The following is a 22,102-nucleotide window of genomic DNA, read 5'->3' as shown; positions in this document are numbered from 1 at the left end:
CCCCTTTTTCAGCCAGTTTCTTCCCTACTGTCTTGCGTTACCAGTGTACTTATTAATTTCATTGTTTATGTTTTAGATCATGCACTCATCAAAGAAATGAGCAGAATATTCAAACTCTTCTCTGCCATTTGAAAAATCTGAGGCTCCGCTGATTTCTTTCTGTAACACCAGCAGTATTGACTGATTGTCTAGATCTGACTAGTTTTGCTCATTTTCCCTAGATGACTAATGGTGACTGAAGGTCTGGACCATCTGATTTTTTTTCCCCTCTTTTCTTTTTTCTTATCTTTCACATCTGTGGTGATGTTTAATTGATTGAGGTCTTCTGTGGTTTCTTTTAGTCAGTTGGTTTTCACTGTATTGTCGCTATATAAAAAATGATTTTGGTGCGTTTGTCTCCATGCATCCTATTTGTGTGTGCATAGAACATTGCCCTTTCTTTGCTGATGTTGTTTGTAATTGTCTCTGTTTGTCCATACAGTTCTTTTGTCAATCTCTTTATCCTAATCTCCTTTTTTTGAACCAGCCCGTGGATCGTTCTCAGCATTTTTTCTTTCTTGTTTTTGTGTCTACTGTTTTGTTCTCCCCTTGATTTCTGCTGTTTCTGAGGTGTACAAGGCCTCTACTAAGACTACTGTATTTTAGTTCATAATTTGCCATTGATGGAGATACTTCTTTTGTTGTTGTAGTTCCATGTATGTCTATGTGTTTTCTGTAGTTTTGTGATCTGTGCTTCACTGGATAACGAGTTCAGTCCTATTTTCTGTATAATCTTTCCCTGGTATGTGAAACTTTCTGCTTGCCTTAGCTTGTCCATACTTAGTTTCCAATGGGTGTCTGTAGAGTTTATGTCCTTGTACTGTTTTTTCGTACGAGATTCGTATTTTGATTTTGGCTGAGATTTTATGTAGTGTATCTAGAGCTCCTTTGGCTTATTTTTTTTTATTATTTGTTTTGATCATCAGCAAAGGCCACACATTTTATGTTGATAGTTCTATCATCTTCTTTCCCAATCTTTTCTCCGTTAACTCCTTTGTCCCATATCCTGATTATTTTCTCTAAATATGAGTTAAATAAAATTGTCGACAAGCCATCTAATGGGTGGCATGCAATTTGCAAGTCTCACTCTCATCTTGATTTTGAATGGTTCTGAGATCTCTTCCGTGGACTTCACTTTGGATGTTTTATTTTAATGCTTTCAGGATTAGCTGTCTCGTTGTATTTTCGATTCATTTCTTACTGGTTGTTGGAGAAGTTTTCTCTATCTATGGGTTCATAGAACTTATTGAAGTCAACAAATGTTATTGGGGTGTTTCTGAACTTTCTGTTGGTTAATATTGTCTTCAGTCACCAGTGCGTGATCTCTTCCTAAACTCTCCTTGATATTCTCCTGCCTGTGGATCTATGAGGCTCTCTCTCTTTTTGTGGGAACTCCATATATGTTCTGTGTTCTGAAAGGTCTTTTTGGTATACATTCGGCTTTGATTTGGTGTAGATGATAATCAGATTTGAAACATATTTTCTCTGTGCTTACATTCATAATTTCTTAGGACAGTGTTGGAGTATTCCCATATCCACAGTTTCTTGTTTCGTTTCTGGAATTGTGTGGCTTTGAGGTCGAAATTCAAGCAGACGTTATCAGGTTCTCTCCATTCTTGTTTGTTCTCTTGTGGACTGTTTGTTTTCCTGTTTTGTGTCTCCATTTCCTTTCCCATCCTATTGTGCATTAAAATCTCATAGTAACATTTTTATGTTCTTCCAGGGGATTTTGTTGTTGATGGTTTCTTCCAGATCTTCCCATAATAGTAATTTGTAGGGGCAGGTGCCCTGACGTATGTAGGCTTTGTTTCCAGGTTGTATCATGCGTGTTGAACTTCCCCTCCCCCCACCCCCCCTTTCAACTGTGATTTGAAATTTATTACAGAATCCAATATTGATTTGTGTGCTACAAATCCTGTTGCAAAGAATTTGAGATTTCTTCCTGGAAGAGTTCTCACTGGTTTCCTCTTGTATATTCTGCAGTTTTCTGAGCCAAAGTTGTTCTCATCCGAGAATCATGTCTCCTGTATCACAAGTATTTTCATATTGAATTTAACCATATTGTTTAACAGTTGTTTCAGTTTACCTAGTTCCAGCAGTGTGTTCGTGTTGAGTGTTCCCATGTAAAATATTCCCTTAGTCTTGATTGTTTTTTCTCATCACATGTCTGAGCCCCTGGAATCTGATGATCAGGCTTCAGTCTTAGTGATTGGGGTCCAGACTAGTGGTTTCTTTCCCATTGTTATGCCATGATTATTGGTTCATGTTGAGGATGTCATGGTGAATTCCTAGAGGATCTCATAAAACTGACTGGAGTTTTTGAGTTCTGGATGATTCAATCACAGCTGAGTTCACAAAGCCAACAGAGTACCAATCATTACCACATAGCTGTGTCTGGGTTTTGGGATTTCACCTGAGACTCTAAGCAGGGACCCTCACAGGATGCTACCATCTGGAGCCAGATGGACTCCGGTCTTTTTAAAAAGGTATCTTCTTCCCTCCTCTGTCCTCATCACTTGCAAGATGAGGCCCCAAGCTTGGGACCAGCAAAATACAAGAAAATATTTTATTTACAAATTTGTGTTCACAACTTATCTTAAAAATAGTGTCCCAGCGTTTCTGCCATTGCTGAAATGTGTCATTGGAGCCTCCTTTCAGAATGTGTTATGCAGCCTCTGTGATTCGCACTGCATTCCTGCAGTGTTTGGCACAATGGACTCTTATTTGGGAGGAAAAGGGTTAAAACCTGCATCCAGCCGCACAGATTTAGGTTTTCCAGGATTTCTCTAAATCACTCCAAGCAAATGCCAGGATGGTTCCTTTGAAAGGGCATTGCCGATTTCCATCCCCATACTGTGCTCAATCCGAGCTTGTGCTCTGTCTCTAATTACCTTGTTATTGACAGGACGCTACCCCATCTTCTTTTGTTCCTTCTTCCACATTGGTGGCAACCTTTGAGCTGAATCTTTAGCTTTGTAGGAACCTAAATTGGGTGAGTAGAGTGGATTGGAAATGCGATAACCTTGTTTTCAGTGGGAAATCCACATGTGAAGAGACTAAGGTGATAACATGCATTGTCATCATGGAGCAGTCCATTTTTTTGTGAACCACAGAACCAGTTGATGTTACTGAATTTACTCTCTCAGATACCTTAGAACCTTACCATATAACAGTTATTGATGGTCTTACCCATGGGAATGAAGTTGTGATGCAGTGCCACAAATGTTGAAAAGACAATGAGCTTGTACTTGGTTGCACCGGTGACACGCCTCATCTTTATCAGTCATGGAGATGGTGAACTCTTCCATTGTAAAGACTGTTGCTTTCCCTCAGGATTGTAATAATAGATCTGTGTATTGTCACCCATAATGATCCTTGACATGTCGAAGCATGGGCCATTGGCAGCTTCGGGACAAATGTGGTAGCATTACACCACATGTTGACATCTTACTTGAGGATTGCATGCATTATTCCATAAAACACACTAACACTGGCAGCAATTTACGGGGTGTTCTCCGACGATCTTTCTGCACAAGTTGCCAAATAGTTTTGATGTTTTCGGGTATTTTGCTCATGGAAGTCGACCTGATCTCTCGTTATTTCCCAATGTTGTTTCACTTTTGAAGCTCGTGTGTGACTCTAAATATGTTGCAGGACTCATTCCAGCAGCGCTGTGTGCTTGTCGAATCATGACAGGTGTTTCTGCGAAAAATTTCCTCTGATTTCCTAAGTTGCTGCCCATGTTGAAATTACAGTAGTGGTAACAGATGAGGTCAGAACCCTCCAGTTACAGAGCTCCCAATGTAAACATGACACTGTCCCTCAGCATGCTGACTTGTGAAAGTCGGAGCTACCTGTGCCTGTGTGTGGAGCCTTGCACTGTCATCTGTTGGTGTATTACAGAGATACTCAGAAAATTTTTGATACCTTATTGTACATAACTGGAGAATAAACTACACATTTTACTGACATCTGAAACACAGACTTACCTCTATCATCACTCTTGCTTTCATTTATAAAATGTACGAATATTCTTAGTCTGTGTATTCAGTTTGTGATTTTGGATCCCCATGAAAAAATTCCAAGAACTTGCACGCTTTCTTACACTTCTCATGTTTACTGTGTACCACTTCAACTATTATACACATCCACAAGTAAACAACAAAGACTCTCTCTTTGTTATTCTCTAAATTGACATTATAGTAAGATCACTGGTAACGGAACAAGGACCTGCTTCCATATTAGGAGTAACACCAGATATGAACACTATCCCAAATGCCAAAGCATGTGCACATATATGGCACACAGGCATTGTACTCGAAGTGCTAACCACATGATGATCTGTAGAAAAGTAGGGCTCTACATTCTCTGTCTAAAACTGGAAATCTTGTTTTGTCTATAAAATAATAATTTACACAAAAAGAAGAGAAGCAAGCCTATTTGACAGAATGAGCCTCTGTTCTGCCAGTGTCATGATGTTACCAAAGTGAAATGTGTTGGAAAGAAAACCTGTTGTTGGTGTGGCATTGACAAAATTTGTAATTTATTTGTATTGAGTTGCTCAATGTTTTCTAAGTCTGCCATGAAGTGAGACTAACAATGGTTAACAGAAATTTGAAATGCCATTGTTATTACAGGTGAAGTTGGTAAAGGACACACAAACAGCATACAATGATATTTTACTTCTTGGAAATATCTAACTGTCAATCAGTGAGGTGCCCTACTAGTGACTCCAAGAATTTGAATTTTTTTCACAACTTCATTGTAAGATATGGTCAATACTGCCTGACAGTATGTAATGATAACAAGGACATAACTGGCTAGAGTATGTGCTGATTCTGATTGAGTAACTTCTCTGAATTTAACTCAAGTCTGTAATAGGTTCTGTGCTTCATGCAACATGACTTGGATCAGTTGGTAGAATGGTTACATGTTAAAAGTGCATCAATCTTGTCGTATAGATGAATGGAAGTTGGAGATTAAAATGAATGAAATAAAAGAAATGTGGTAATCACTGTATCAATAGGGGATAATTGAAATATTAGGAAAACTGAACATTTATTAATAGACTGTCACACAATTTTTTAAAATTTATGTATGAATTCAAAACATTTGAATCATAATTAATTTTGTTTTTATGTGATATGTTTTAGCTTATTTTCTCTGTAGAACAGATGGACAAAATTAATCTCAAAGTGTTTAATTTTTTGTTTCAGCAGAATCAGTGATCCTCTTGTTTTTTCAACTTTCATCTCTATCGTGTTTAAAATAGTTTTTCATTGCCACCAAAACTAATTCTGGTACCTTCAGAATATTATTACACCTGCTTCACATAATAGAAGAAATGGTGTATTTGCAGTACAGTAAAGGTAACTCTTCCAAGAAACAAACAATTGGACATTGTGTACCTTCCAAACTAAGGTTCTCTTTGTTAAAAAGTACAATTGCAGAAATGTACAGAAGAGTGTGTATTGGGAAAAGTTTATCACTCCAGATTGCAGTCATACTTGTCTAGAATCTTTTCATTGATAAAATGTTTGTTTGTGTCTGTCTACATGGCCAGTTACTTCCATATTAAAAATTCGTTTATAAATATTCTTTGTGAAATTACACACATTATAGCATAGTTTTCTTTCTTAAAGCAGCAAGTGTCAGTAGCAACTACAGACTTATGATTTGTTTCTTCCAGAAGATATTACAAAGCAATGTTGATACCTTTATGCAGCTGGTTTTTTTTGTCTTGTGCATGACTGAAATGTGATATGGGTGAAGGTAACTTCTGCAGTTGACAGAATGTAATAAAGAAAACATTTTTACTGTTTGTCATGGCTTAGTTTTGTTTTAATAAGTACAGGGAGTTTGAACAGTTGAGAGACTAAGGGTAAGAAATCCTCACATAAACAGTAAATATGGGCACTGAAAAGGCAGATATAGAATCTTCCATCTCATTGCCTTTAGGTAAAGCAACACCCTCCAATAGTTGAAGATGTTAGTAGAAAGATATTGTAGAACATATGAAGGCTTACTTTTAAAATTTCGATAATGGTTCTTTCAAGATCAGCCGTACATAGCAGTAAAACTTTTTATCAAGATATAGTTTAAGAGGCATTAGTGCAAATTGTAGAAAGAATCTGCTATTATTCTGGTTTTGAAGTTGGGGAAAGGAATGTCCTTTCCACAAACTCAACAGAATGCTGCCATCAGTATCAACAGTAGCAGTGAGTAGCCGTCTAACATAGTCTTCAATTAGGAAAATCGTATAACAATGTCTGGATGCAAAATATTCCTCAGTAGTTACACTAATGGGGATTCCAAACACATGTCCCAATTTCATTTTAGTTCCCCATAACAAGCAAAATTTTTGAGATAAATTCATACATTGGGCATTTTACTAAAAGACAGTTAACTCCTTAAGAGATGTCGGAAGTGTTACTATTTCTGAGTAGCATTAAAGAGCATATTGTTCATAGTCTGGAGTATGGTTAATTATTTGGAAATGACTTGTGCTTGTCCTCCAGCAATGTCACTATATTTTAAAAGTTACCTCTCACTCTTAAATGGTTGAAGTCATGCACAGACAAAATTTGTTTGAAATTCTTACATAACAAAGCTGTATGAGTCACACTTACCTTAGCAATAGCTGATATGAATTACCATGGCAAAAGAATCCTGGGTCTACCAGAGAGAAGAGAATGTCCTGGATATTATGTCTTCCAGATCTATTCTCTAAATTCTTTGGAAGAGCTCTGCAAATCACAGCACACAAGGAAAGTCTGTTTGTCACTGCTGTCAATGACATACAGCTGTGCATGAGGCTTCAAAGGTAGTGAATTCTGCTGATTGGGAAATCTTCAGACAATGTCTGGAGAAACAAGGCCAACTACCTCTCTTTTCTTGATGTCATCTATGTATACTGTAGTGTTGCTGCAGTGCTAATTTAAAATCCAGTTAAACACACAATGGTGGGTAAAATTTACTGTGCATGGTGTTCTGTATGAAAGCATAGAGGGTGTCTTGACCTTCAAAAGTGGTTATTGACTCGCAACTCAATGGCAAAACACACCTGTGAAATTTGTCCACCATGAGTTGTTTTGTTTGGATTTCAAACAGCTGTGTGGGCTCACTGGCAGTTGAAATAAAGTCACTCTCCTAGTGACCTGTGATGTCAATAAAAATGACATGGTTGTCAAGGGATGTTGCCATTGGAGATCAGCTTCTGCACAATGTCTAGGAATAGGGTTTGTTCCATTAGCTCCCATTGTAAGTCTAATGACCTTGTGTACTGCATGTTGTTCACTATGGGAGGATTCAGTTGACAACAGGAGCATATAGAACCAGCCCAATTCTTAGTGTTCTGGTAACCACCCTATGTGTTCATTGTTTACTTGGAAGGCACACAGTTAAGTTCCTCAAATCCCTACAAATTAGTACTGCCAGGTGTTTGTATGAATTGACTGAATGGCGGCTTACAGTCAAGTGACCACACACCCATTTATATCAACCATACAGATAGGGCAGGAAGTTGTCGAGATGAATGCATAATACAAGAAACGGGGTCCAGGATTGAATGTGCTTTAAATACTTAGGAATGTTAAAGTGTACAGTTCACAAAAACGTAGTATTCTATAATTACAGTATCAATCAGTAACAACTTGAATCAGTGAAGCAGGCAGTAGACTTCACTTTAATGATAGGATATTGGGAAAATGCTTACCATACATTTGAGGGACCCATAACAAATAAGACTAATGAGAAATATTGAATGTATAAAAAGAATAGCAGATTGTCATGAAAATGGTAAAAACCTGAACTGGTGAGTGACTGAATATAAGATGCAAACTATTCTGTAAAAGCCTACTTTCAAAGTTTTAAGAGTTAATGTTTAGTTTCACGTCAAATACACAACAGCCTCCCTAAGTATCATTCCCATGGGTACCATGAAGATTAAGCCATTACAGAATATATATGGAGGCATTTTTGCATTCATTCTTCCCATGCTCCATATGCAAATGGAACAGGGTGAGTGATTTAATTTGCTGATATTGTTTGCAGTAATGTGTGAAGATCATAGAAATGTGAAAGTATAAAATATTCAAGCTTTTTACGAGCCCAAAAACATATCTGAGGGGATGCTGTTGCAAGGTGAAATTCATAAATGAGAAAACAAGTCAGAGCAAGAAAATCTTTCTTTGCGATTTCTATAGTGATCAAAACACCACTGTTTGCACTTTCTTTTTTTGTACAGATGATCACAATTACACACAGATATTGATCTGCTAAAAACTACATCAGTTATATGCTTTTTGATATCAGTGATATTATGTGCCTTTTGGCCAGTCATTCAATAATTTATACACTATTTACATCGAGCTTTATGTTTTACATACATCACTGACAAAGCAAATTAAACCTATTAGGAGCACCTTTGTTACACAATATAATCAGTAAGTATGTCTTGCAAATATAGAAAAAAGATTTAACAATTAATATATATATAATTATATACAAACAATTTTTACCACAATTTACTGATGTCATTAGTTTCATTCTTGTGCCTTATAAATATTTATAAAATATTATACAATATTTATAAGAAGCAACAGAAAACTATCAACAACAGGAGGAGAATTACAGCCATATTGTTCCAAGTCAACATAAGGTAAATTGATAAATAATTAAAATATTTTAAGTATATATTTTTTGCACATGCTTAACATGATATCCACCACAGTTGACTGTTTCTGGTAAAGTCCCCCATTTCCCGCTACCTTATGTGCAGCAGATATGTATTAACGAGTCCGATTAATCCTACAGTCTGCTCCAAACACACACAGACTATTACTGGCTATTATTTATTGTCTAAGCATTGTAAATAATTTCAACATTTGCTAGTCACAGAAATAGTTGTGATGATGGACACCACAGAAGAATATCTTCTGGTCCCAAAGTCAAATCTTTGCCTATTCTTGTACTTCAGTACTGTTCCTCCCAACTTTTTGCCATTACATCACAGACTGAGGGGGTTTATTTCACACGCACACACAGAAAACATCTAAAGTTGTCTTTACTGCTCATCTATCTCTGCAAATTAATGCCAACACCAGTATTACTGGGATGATGCACTTGATTTTGTGATTGGAACTGTGACCCAAAGACGTGCTGTTGTGATTGCGGTGGTTGTTGTTGTTGTTGTTGTTGCTGCTGCTGCTGATGCTGAAGCGAAGTATGATTTGGAGATGTTGAGCAGATGCCTAATAAAACAAGATAATATATTACTACCTTATATATCTTTATATTTAATACAACTAGGAAGATTCTAAGAGAAACATTTTTGTTAGAATATATTGCGAAATTACACTGACTAGGTTACCAAAACGGGAAAACTAATACAAATATAATGAAATACCTGATGGTGAGGAGCTAAGTTTATCCCCTGTGGACATCCTGGAGAATGCCAGAAGTGCATCAGGAAAATTTGGTGGTGTTGCTGGGGTGTTGCATGGTGTGCATACCTGCTAACAAATTAATGCTGTCTGAATACACATGTAACTCACTGCAAACTGAATCAATGAAAATTAGGGGTAACATACTAGCAACATTATTATGAAAAGTGTTACTTGAACCCAGAAAGTAAGAATAAATTTAATATAATATCAACCATAAATTGAATACTGACTACATTTGTTTCAGCAAACTTCATATTAAAATCTACTGACTTCATTCTAAACATACATGTTGATTACAGAACCAAATTTAAGAAATCTGCAAGGAAAAATTCTGTCGCAAATAACAGAACAGAAATAGTAAATGAAACAAGAAATGGCTATATTTATTTGTGTCCATTCATGACTGATTTTTAATGGTAATATTCATAAAATTTCCAGCAGGAATAGTGTCACTAGCTATTGACACTAAAACATCCTTTATTCATACAAGATAACCACTGAGAAGATTACAAACATATGCTGTATCTCACTTCAGCAGGTCTACAGCAGTTGAATAATCAAACTAGAACTGCAGTAACTTACTATAATATAGCACTTTTCATTTTATATTGTAATTCATCACACACATGAAAATTCGCAGCACTTGTTTGCACACACTGTTGGGCAAGTATATTTCAAATGTTCATTTCAGCAACAACCCTCATGTCACATCTGAAATCTGTTTTTCATGTACCCTGCCAATGCCGCACACACCAGTCCCACCACTTGCAGAAACGTCGTTTGCAACAGAAGGTTTATCTTTGATACTATATATCTTCTGGCCTGTAAATCCACACAGCATCTTATATTTATGGAAAAGCAATGGTCCACATGAATAAGATTTTATTAATGTATTAGAATGTGAATGTTATGTGACCATACAACTTTGGCTACAATCATAGAGGTTTTTGGTATAATTTTCAGTGACATTTTTCAATTTTACATCAGCATGTTGCCAAAGTTACAGATTGTTCCTAGCACATTAGATCTGGCTATAGATGAACAGTGTCTGGATGCTGCAATAGGAAAAGCAGCATCTCTCTTCGGCATTTATTTGTAGGCTCTTAAAGCATGCATAACATTAAGAACATTCTCATTCATGAGAATTAATTGTTAACACTAAATTCAAAAGTACTTACAAAGACAGAGGACCACAATAACTATCAAAAAATTTGGACTGGATGTCTCGTAAATGTTATAAGAACACAATGCATGATGAGAGATTACCAAGGAGTCAATACAGGAGATATATATTGTACAGCACTCTCATATCCATCTTCAGGTAAGCAAGGTAGTATACTGTAGGGAAGCATAATGTGATCATAGAGAGGCAAACTGGTTGTACATCATTCACAGAAATTTGTGGTCATGTCTAAGTGCCAAAAGTTCTAATAGTTTGGTTGCAAAGAGGAATAAAATTCTTTTTAGTATTCCTATTACTAAAGCTTAGCCCACCAACATGCTCAGCCTGCAGCAAAGGCAGATGTCACCTGAATATCAGACATTCTTACCATAATGACCTCAAGTTGACATACACCAAATTAAGCTTATACAGAACAACTGCATTAAAAATCTGTCCAATGCCTCTCCACATATGGTACCAGTACCTGCAGGATAACTTGATGTTGCAGAGAAACCAAACTCTTAAGCTGCTGGGTATTTGTAAATTAGAATCGTGCAGGAGCTTCTGTGGATAAGTTACCATTTCTCTATCAAAACAAAGAGCTGTAAGCTATGTGGCAGTGTTCATAGTGTACCAGTATCATTTTTCTCCCTATCCATTTATTCACAAATTATGTGCAGAGAGAACATCTGTCAGTAATCCCCTGTATGAGTCCCAAATTGTCTAAATTTAGCATTGTCCTTATTACACGAGATATATTTTGGAGAAAACTGGAGGTTCCCCAATTCATTTTGGAAAGTGGGCTCTGAAAACTTTGTATGGATCTCGGCAATGCACAATGTCTACCTTACCTGCAAGTTTGTTGGGCATTTCTGCAACACACTCATAACCAAAAACAAACTAAAAGTGGCAAAACTTTTACATAGCTCACATGCAATTTCAAGTTTTGATAGCATGGAACAGTAACAGTGCAACACAGTCAACTTCAAGCAGTGTTGCAGATGGTCAGCAAGGCAATACTATTAACTGTACCCATAAAAGATATGAAATCGTGGATTGGATGAGTGTGGTGACCACTGTACCACGTGTGTAGCTGATTGTTGTAAATTACTTACAATTTGTGTATGTCTTAGTCTTTTACCAAAAAAAGACGGCCTCTGGTTCTGTTGCATATTTCTTAACATTTAATTTATAGTTGAATGAATAAATATTGTGTTCAAGTACATAGTTATTAGATATCATAAGGTATGGACAGTGATTGTCCGGAGCCTACTGATTCACAATAATTCATATTTTGTTTTCCAATGGGGGTTGACAAGAGGCTAAACTGAATTAAAAGAATCACTATACATTCTCAAGTAAATATAAAACTGTTACTAATTTACATGATAATGCAGCGTGAACATATGTTTTTTGCGATGGCATTTTTCTAAATCTAGGCCACGCACTATCAGTCTTCAACATCAATTGATAATTTTATAAATCTGTCACTACTGTTCCTGATCTGAGACCCAAGCACCTTCCATACAACCTTTTTCTTTTGTTGTTTTCTTGCTTTTGTCCCACTAGAATAGAAAGAAGCAGTACCTCTCTCTCTCTCTCTCTCTCTCTCTCTCTCTCTCTCTCTCTCTCTCTCTCTTTTTTGATGTGACCACCAGCCAGAACTGCGTTTGTCTTGAGATCTCCATACATACCCCATTTGTATTTTTCCTACTGAATGTGAGTAGCAGTTCAAAGATGTCATATGTGGGACAGTGACAAGAAGGTAATGGATTAATTACGGGTCAATTTACCTTATATTTTTTATACAAGAGATCCATTCTTCTTGGTAGTAAAATAATCAATCACATTATCTTTAAATTTCTGGTATTTTGTCAGTTGTTTAACCAGGTTTTTTTCTATGTCAGTTGTGCAGAGACAGCTTAACCTATCATTTGTCACTGAAGGCGATTTTTAATTCTTTTAAGGGTGCTCACATGTCTTTTAAAAGGAGTTGTATTGACAGAGAGAACATAAGAATCAATGTGATAAGCTTAGGAACTTCATTATAAATATTTGACCCATTATCAATGTAAGAAGGTCTACAGGTAGTAAATATTTATGTATGCCAACATAAATGCTTCCTAACTCATTTTCCAGTAATTCATTGTTGAAGAATGGGTAAATTGTTTCATTGTTGGTTAATTTGATTTGTACTTTCCACACTGATTCTTATCACGCAACTCTATCTACTGAATATTCTGAAAATCTCCAGAACACATTTCCCTTAGTATTACACTGAGGTAATAAAAATCATGGGATAGTGATGTGAACATACACACTACTAGCCATTAAAATTGCTACACCACGAAGATGATGTGCTACAGATGCGAAATTTAACTGAGAAGTAGATACTGTGATATGCAAATGATTAGCTTTTCAGAGCATTCACACAAGGTTGGCGCCGGTGGCAACACCTACAACGTGCTGACATGAGGAGTTTCCAACCGATTTCTCATACACAAACAGCAGTTGATCGGCGTTGCCTGGTGAAACGTTGTTGTGATGCCTCGTGTAAGGAGGAGAAATGCGTACCATCACTTTTCCGACTTTGATAAAGGTCGGACTAGCCTATTGCAATTGCGGTTTACCGTATCGCGACATTGCTGCTCACGTTGGTCGAGATCAAATGACTGTTAGCAGAATAAGGAATCGGTGGGTTCAGGAGGGTACTATGGAACGTAGTGCTGGACCCCAACGGCCTCGTATCAGTGGCAGTCGAGATGACAGGGATCTTATCCGCACGTCTGTAACATAGCATGCAGCCACGCCTCGATCCCTGTGTCAACAGAGATGGGGACGTTTGCAAGACGATAACCGTTTGCAGTAGCATGGACTATGAGCTCAGAGACCACGGCTGCAGTTACCCTTGACGCTGCATCACAGACAGGGGCACCTGTGATGGTGTACTCAACGACGGACCTGGGTGCACAAATGGCAAAACATCATTTTTTTCGGATAAATCCAGGCACTGTTTACAGCATCATGATGGTCGTATCCGTGTTTGGCGACATCGCGGTGAATGCACATTGGAAGCGTGTATTCGTCATTGCCATACTGGTATATCACCCGGCGTGATGGTATGGGGCGCCATTGGTTACATGTGTCGGTCACCTCTTGTCCGCACTGACGACACTTTTCAACAGTGGACGTTACATTTTAGATGTGTTACGACCCGTGGCTCTACCCTTCATTCGATCCCTGCGAAACCATACATTTAAGCGGGATAATGCACGACCGCACGTTGCAAGTCCGGTACGGGCCTTTCTGGATACAGAAAATGTTCGACTGCTGCCCTGGCCAGCACATTCTCCAGATCTCTCACCAACTGAAAACGTCTGGTCAATAGTGGCCGAGCAACTGGTTTGTCACAATACGCCAGTCACTACTCTTGATGAACTGTGGTATCGTGTTGAAGCTGTATGGGCACCTGTACCTGTACACGCCATCCAAGCTCTGTTTGACTTAATGCCCAAGCATATCAAGGCCGTTATTACGGCCGGAGGTGGTTGTTTTGGGTACCGATTTCTCAGGATCTATGCACCCAAATTGTGTGACAATGTAATCGTATGTCAGTGCTAGTATATTTGTCCAATGAATACCCGTTTATCATCTGCATTTCTTCTTGGTGCAGCAATTTTAATGGCCAGTAGTGCACATATGGTGGTAATATTGCGTACACAAGGCATAAAAGGACAGTGCTTTGGTGGAGCTGTCACTTGTACTTACGTGATTCATGCGAAAATGTTTGTGACGTGATTATGGCAGTTGGAATGTGAAATGGTGGTTGGAGCTAGATGCATGGTCATTCCATCAGGGAATTCAATGTTCACACTGTCAAGAGTGCACTGCGTATACCAAATTTCAAGCATTATCTCTCACCACAGATAATGCAGTGGCTGACAGACTTCATTTAACGACCAAGAGCAGTGGCGTTTGCGTAGAGTTGTCCGTGCTAAAGGACAAGCAACAATGCATGAAACAACCATAGAAATGAATGTGGGACGTATGACAAACATATCCTTTAGGGCAGTGCGGTGAAATCTGGCGTTAAAGCAGACAACTGATGTGAGTGGCTTTGCTAACAGCACAATATTACTTGCAGCACCTCTCCTGAGCCTGTGAGCATATCAGTTGGACCCTAGATGACTGGAAGACCATGACCTGGTCAGATGAATCCCGATTTCAGTCGGTAAGAGGTGGTGGTAGGGTTTGAGTGTGGAACAGACCCCTCAAGGCCATGGACCCAGGTTGTCAACAAGGCACTGTGGTGAGCTGTGCCTACATGGAACGGACCATTGACTAGAAGTGGTAATGTTTGGCTACACTTGGAGACCATTTGCTGCCATTCAGGGACTTCATGTTCTCAAACATGTCACTGGGCCACAATTGTTTGTGGCTGGTTAGAAAAACATTCTGGACAATTCTAGTGGATGATATGGCCACCCAGATTGTTGACGTGAGGTCATCAAACATTTATGAGACACAACCAAGAGATAAGCCTGTGCAGAAAATCCTGCACTGGAAACATTCTTACAATTATGGACAGCTACAGGGGCATCATGACTTAATATTTATGCAGAACACTATGGCCACTTGTTGATGCACTACGCTGGGCAAAAGGAGGTCCGACAGAATATTACAAAATATCTAAGACTTCTGTTGCCTCAGTGTATCCTGTTATCTAACTTCTCATAAAATAACATCTTAAGGGACTGGAAGTCGCACTCACTAACACTTATTTCAGTGTGAAATTTCTTGTTACAATTTTCATTACATGAGGTCAAAGGCCATTTTGTGTTGAAGAAGTGCTTAGAGATGGTCACATAAGCAAGTATTTCTTGTAAAGGCAATGCAAGAAAAGGAACTGAGTTTTATTAAGAATGCTAAGCAAGCAAAATGCACTGCTTAATGACTCTGTATCCCTATCTTCTACATCTGTGGTGATACTTTGGAAAATATTTTTCAATTCATCGTACTGAAGATATATTGTAAGAACAGCGGTCTCGGTTTCAGTTGGTAAGAGCTGAAGGTAGGATTTTGGTTTGGCGCAGATCCCACGAAACCAGGGGCCCAAGTTGGTGGTGGCTCCATAAAGGAGTGAGCTGCGTTTACACGGAATGGACTGGGTCCTCTAATCTAAATGAACCGATCATCGACTGGAAATGGCACTGATCAGCTACTTGGACGTCCGTCCCCAGTAGCTGAGTGGTCAGCGCGACGGACTGTCAATCCTAAGGGCCCGGGTTCGATTCCCGGCTGGATCGGAGATTTTCTCCGTCCAGGGACTGGGTGATGTGTTGTCCTAATCATCATCATTTCATCCCCATCGACACGCAAGTCGCCGAAGTGGCGTCATATCGAAAAACTTGCACCAGGTGAAAGGTCTACCCGACGGGAGGCCCTCGTCACACGCCATTATTATTATTATTTAGCTACTTGGACACCATTTGCAGTCGCGCGTGGTGGCCGTGCGGTCTAAGGCGTCCTGCCGCGGCTCGATCTCATGAATTTCTGTTCTTAAACAACGATGGAATTTTTATGGATGGCAATGCGCCTTGTTACCGGGCCACAATTTCCTCCGGCTGGTTTGAAGAACATTCTGGACAATTCCAGCGACGATATGGCCACCTAGATCGGCCAACTTGAATTCCATCAAACATTTATGGGACTTAATGGAGAGGCCAGATTATCCAAAGGTCCTGCACCGGCAACACTTCCACAATTAAGGACTGCTTTTAGAGGCAGCATGGTTCAATATTTCTGCAGGGGACTTCCAACGATTTGTTGAGTCCATGCCATGTCAAACAAAATCCATCAAAATATTTCAGTGGATTACAAGAATTTTTAAATTGAATATTTTAGTTTTATTTGGTCCCAGAACAACTCACTGAGCACCAATGTAAAGTACTCATTCATAAAATCTAAGCTCCCCACTAAGGAGGTTTTGTAAAAATTCAAACATCCAAGTTTTCTTGTCCTGTAAAACGTGTGTAAATGCTTACTCTTAGGTGGAAGCGAACAATAAGGAACGCAGAGAACTATTCCGTGAACGCTCATCCGCTTGCGTTCGCTTCCATTTGTTCCAGGCAAACTATGCTTAACAAATTGGCCCTTATAACGAATATCGATTGTCTCTTCTTGTTTTTAATACTTTTTTTCCTACCAATATATTTTAAGCTTCCTTAAATTTTTGTTTCGCTCTTATGACAAATGATGGTATAACAATTTTCTGTCTCTACGATCACAATTCAAAAACATTCGGCTCTCTTCAAGACAGATTTATTTGTGGGGTCACCTGATGAATGTGGTGTACGAAATCGTAGTGGAGTTAGCGGAAGCCTTAGTTGCAAGGATCCATGCAACGTGTGAAGACGTTCGCACCTGAGCAGTATCTTTGAGCGAGTGCGTCTGTCTATTCCTTACGTTTCCTCCTTTTGTCTTCATACATATTTGCTTTCCTTTAAATAAAATAAAAGTGCAGAAATTCGAAAACTTTACCATAATTCCTCGAACAGACTGCCGCAAACTCCAGCGGGGTAGATGGCGATAACTGCGGAAGCAGACATTAGCCCCTGTAATTTTCGACGGTGTCGTTATCTTTGTGTCATATCATGTATATCAAAAAACACTGTGATTTTGAAGGTCCCAGGACAAAAATAAACTGCTGATGGTAACCCGTTTCCGAAACTGTGGTAACCCGTTTACGAAACTGTCATCCACCGAGGCAACAGAGCATCATCGCATTCATGGAGACAAGGGCTGCCTTCGCAGTAGAGCCACATCAATCGACCACGATCACTGAATAATAAACTACATAGGTGCATTGCGAGACGTTCTACCAGCAGTCCGTCAGCGTACAAAGTCACGTTTGCTGCCGAAAGCGTGGCCTAGCGGCTTCTGTAGCGTCGTTGGTTGGTGTTTCCGAACAAAGGTTCATATCCTCGGTTTGTTTCACAAGACACTCTCTGCAACCACTCGCCGTTTGTCGGTATCGTTTTGTAACACCCTGCACACTTTTCGGGAAATACGTTCAGTATAGCGTCACATGTTTGCCCCTGTTTCCATTGTAGACGCGTGCCATTACCCAGTCTCTAGTATTTAGACCGGTGGTCCCCAACCTTTCTGAGACCATTACCCATGAGTAAAATCACATATGAACTTCATCCCCCCTCCCCCCCCCCTCATTTACATTAGTGCCTAACTAAGCATTAGAATGGAATTTTCTCTGAAATCTTTCATTTTTAAAATGGGTAACTGCCATTTCATTTTTGTAGGTATATTATTAAACCACGAACTAATGAGGAAATATCACAACTGGTGCTGCTTATTTCTAACAGCCTTGTTCTACAAAATGATGATGCAGTTCTCGGTGCATCGCGGGTGCTACTCACAAATCCTTCACACAAAAGAAAGATAACTAATCATATCGAGGATTGACACTGGTTACAAGAGATTCTTCAGCTGCACCACTCCTCTGCCAAACGGTGCTTGCTTCATCCACACCCCGCGCCCACATTTAAAATCGACCAGGTTACAACGTGTGCACTATTACTTAGGCCTACTGCTTTCATATCACTTGATTGAAAGGTTCTTTGCTTCTGAAATGGTAAAAATTGAAAGAGTTCAGGCTGCTAATGTTTTGTGTCTGACCTCTGCCATTAAAAATGATAATGATAATGATAATAATAATAATAATAATAATAATAATAATGGAAAAGAGAAAAGTGGAGAACAAGTAAGAATACTTTTTATTATTTCAAAAGAAATCGCCATAACTATTAATACCTTTATCCCTCTGTGAGGTAAGACGGTCAACATCTTCAGTGAAAAACGTTTGTGGTTGCCTACGGAACTACGATCGTACAAAGGCCAGCAACTCTTCGTCCGAAGCAAACCGACGGCCACGAATGTCTTTCTTCAGGGTTCCAAAAATACGGAAATCCGATGTGGAGAGATCGGGACTGTATGGAGGAGGACGTGTAATGATTCAAATGGTTCAAATGGCTCTGAGCACTATGGGACTTAACATCTGTGGTCATCAGTCCCCTAGAACTTAGAACTACTTAAACCGAACTAACCTAAGGACATCACACATCCATGCCCGAGTAGGATTCGAAACTGCGGCCGTAGCAGTCGCGCGGTTCCGGACTGAGCGCCTAGAACCGCTAGACCACCGCGACCGGCGACGTGTAACGCCTGGCGAAACTTCTGCCGTGTGGTCCAAACGCCCAGGAATGTTGACGGACGGGGTCATTCTGTTGCACGACAGCGTTCGTCCACATGTTGCAGCAGTTTCGCCGGGAAGCCCTTACACATCCTCCGTACAGTCCCGATCTCTCCCCATGCGATTTCCAAACTTTTGGAGCCGTGAAGAAAGACAATCGTGGCTGTCGATTTGCTTCGGACGAAGGGATACGATCCTTGGTACAATCATGGTTCCGCAGACGACCGCAAACATATTTCCATGGAGGAACTGATCGTCTTGTCTGACAGTGGGATAAATGTATTAACAGTTACGGCGATTACTTTTGAAATAACAAACAGTTTACTTAATTTTTCCCATCTGTCTCGTTTACATTTGACTGCCCCTTATAATACGGTTCCGGCCGTACATCACTTACAGTACGCTGCAAGTTAGTTCGTTTGTTTTTGCTAAATGAATAATGAAGCAATTACTGGTCTATTGCGGGACCTATCTGCAGCTCGGATAAGGCACTTTCGTGCGATTTTTAAGTATGTCTCAATTTTACAGTCAAAGATGCATGCTACAAAGTATGTTTGCAGAGCGTTAACTACGTGAGGAAGATGTTATTGACGTTACTGTTTCACAAATTGTTATCTCCGGCACACAACTTATGTAATCAGTCTAGTCTTACTAGTGGTAACTTAAATGTTCTTTCAAAAATAATTTTGTTTTATGACCGAGACACAACTGGACCCTGTACAATGTAATTTTCTGAGGGGTAGAAACAAATTCTACCCCTCAGAAAATTACATTGTACATCTCAGGGGATAATTACCTCCAAGTTGGGAATCACTGATTTAGATGATAAATCAGGTCGCTCTCAGTACGGCATGATTGGGGAATTTACGAGCGATGTTTCCCAGACTTACGGTGCTAGAAGTCAGCTTGCGTGAAAACAAGCTGAAGCTATCGGAGATATTAACGAAAAATAAGAGCAACTCTGGCAAACGAAAATTTGTATGATTGAACGCAATAAAAGGACACTAGTTGGCGATTTCAATGGAAAACGAGGAAACTTTTGTCTAAATGACATTGTTTTATGACTGCTTCTTTACTTGTTCAAATGTTTTTTATTTTATTTTAAATATGGACAGACAAATGATATGTGACTCTCGAAACACGTAGTCGTGTGGTAACATCGCTTTAATTTGTGCTGCATAAATACAAAACCGACTCAATAACCACCATTTCGAGGCCGTACGGAAGGATAGTATTAAAATCGTGCCAGTATACTCAAGATAGCGATTGCACTTTTGTTTGGTGGAGAGGTGAATGCTATATAGCTTTTCGGGATTCCCAAGATGGCCCTGATACGTTGTTTGAGCAAATGTAAAACTATAATGGCTTTTAATGAGAAACTGCAGTCGACACGAAAACGAAAAGGACTGACGCTCAAGGGAAGCGCCTACAGCCAATAAAGCAGAAGTTACAATGCCGCTAACGTATCGAACTGGAACTTAAATTGTTTGGATATGAATTGGTTCCACCTTTTTCTGTAGCTTGTAAATTACTCTTGCAATTAGTGAGAAGAAATAATTACGGAATACCGAAATACGTCATAAATTGCTATTCAAGACAGGTATCGATAGACAATGCAAAATTGTAAACTTTGGCGGCCGATGGATGAATGTGAAACGCTGCAGCGCAACTTCACCGAGCAGCTGGCAAAAGATAGTAAACAGGGAATATCTCGATAACAAAGCATAAGGTATTTGCGAGTTTTATTCCATGTACTCAATTGGACAAGAACTACTCTTCACAGCACGTACGTGAACAATATATACATCTACATTTATACTCCGTAAGCCACCCAACGCTGTGTGGCGTAGGGCACTTTACGTGCCACTGTCATTACCTTCCTTTCCTGTTCCAGCCGCTTATGGTTCGCCGGAACAACTGCCGGAAAGCCTCCGTGAGCGCTCGAATCTCTCTAATTTTACATTCGTGATCTCCACGGGAGGTATAAGTAGGGGGAAGCAATATATTCGATACCTCATCCAGAAACGCACCGTCTCGAAATCTGGACAGCAAGCTACACCGCGATGCAGAGCGCCTCTCTTGCCAAGTCTGCCACTTGAGTTTGCTAAACATCTCCGTAACGCTATCACGCTTACCAAATGACCCTGTGACGAAACGCACCGCTCTTCTTTGGATCTTCTGTATCTCCTCTGTCAACCCGACCTGGTATGGATCCCACACTGATGAGCAATACTCAAGTATACGTCAAACGAGTGTTCAGTAAGCCACCTCCTTTGTTGATGGACTACATTTTCTAAGAACTCTCCCAATGAATCTCAACCTGGAACCCGCCTTACAAACAATTACTTTCATATGGTCATTCCACTTTTCAAATCGTTCCGTACGCATACTCACAGATATTTTACAGAAGTAACTGCTACCAGTGTTTGTTCCGCTATCATATAATCATACAATAAAGGATCCTTCTTTCTATGTATTCGCAATACATTACATCTGTCTATGTCAGCATTTGAGGGAGGACGTGTAACTTGATTCAAAGAAACGGTTGGACTAATCGGCGAATCGCTCGACGATGTTAACAGGAATGGGCGAACCATGGCCGAACACATCGTCAAGGAGGAAGTGGTCAACCTGAGTGACGACAGAACCTTGAGTGGCGACAGAACTTGAGGAACCAGCAATCGTCAGAGATGCACTCAAAAGTCCCGGATTCATCATTATCATCGATATGACGTGCAACTGGTGCTTCACTGAACACAAGAACCATGAATAGGCGGCTCACAGAAAGTGGGCTGAGCTCACGGCGCCCCTTGCGCCAACAACGGTTAACCTCTGTACACCAACAAGTCTGTTTGCAGTAGTGTCGGGCACATTCGGTTTGAAACCACATTGGCTTGAGAAGAATTGTCTTCAGTGATGAGTCTCACTTGAACTGACAAGGGAGCCCCCAATAACCAGCGAAAACGTGTCTGCAGACGCTGCGGACAGCGTGGGATACTAACCGAACTGTCGCCTGCCACATCGCCTGAGAACAAGAGTGACATTTCATTTATAGCAGGGCTCCTCTGGCTGTCATGCGTGGCACACTTATGGCACAGCATTCGTCGACGATATTCTACGCCCCATTTTGTTGCGCTTCATGGGCTTACATTGAAGCACGTTAATGGCCGCCAGGACAGGGCGAGAGCT

At 39.7% G+C, this 22,102-nt stretch overlaps 1 protein-coding gene across 2 annotated transcripts in view; it reads right to left on the bottom strand.

The window, feature by feature from the left end:
* Positions 1 to 8,207: 8,207 nt before the first annotated feature.
* Positions 8,208 to 22,102, bottom strand: part of LOC126354023 (UBA-like domain-containing protein 1) — a 120,899-nt gene continuing 107,004 nt past the window's right edge. Inside the window, exons 3-4 of one of the 2 annotated variants that reach the window (XM_050003349.1) lie at positions 9,446 to 9,554; positions 8,208 to 9,290 (exon numbers count right to left, since the gene is read on the bottom strand). In XM_050003349.1, coding sequence (XP_049859306.1) covers positions 9,115 to 9,290; positions 9,446 to 9,554 — 285 coding nt within the window. In that variant the 3' untranslated portion in view covers positions 8,208 to 9,114. The remainder of the gene's footprint in view (positions 9,291 to 9,445; positions 9,555 to 22,102) is intronic. The other variant, XM_050003350.1, reaches the window with a different exon arrangement.

The sequence above is a fragment of the Schistocerca gregaria genome, chromosome 3 (genome assembly GCF_023897955.1).
Source record: "Schistocerca gregaria isolate iqSchGreg1 chromosome 3, iqSchGreg1.2, whole genome shotgun sequence".
Lineage (NCBI taxonomy): Eukaryota > Metazoa > Arthropoda > Insecta > Orthoptera > Acrididae > Schistocerca > Schistocerca gregaria.
The sequence above is the reverse complement of the archived record's forward strand: the minus strand, read 5'-3'. Positions and strand labels throughout refer to the sequence as shown.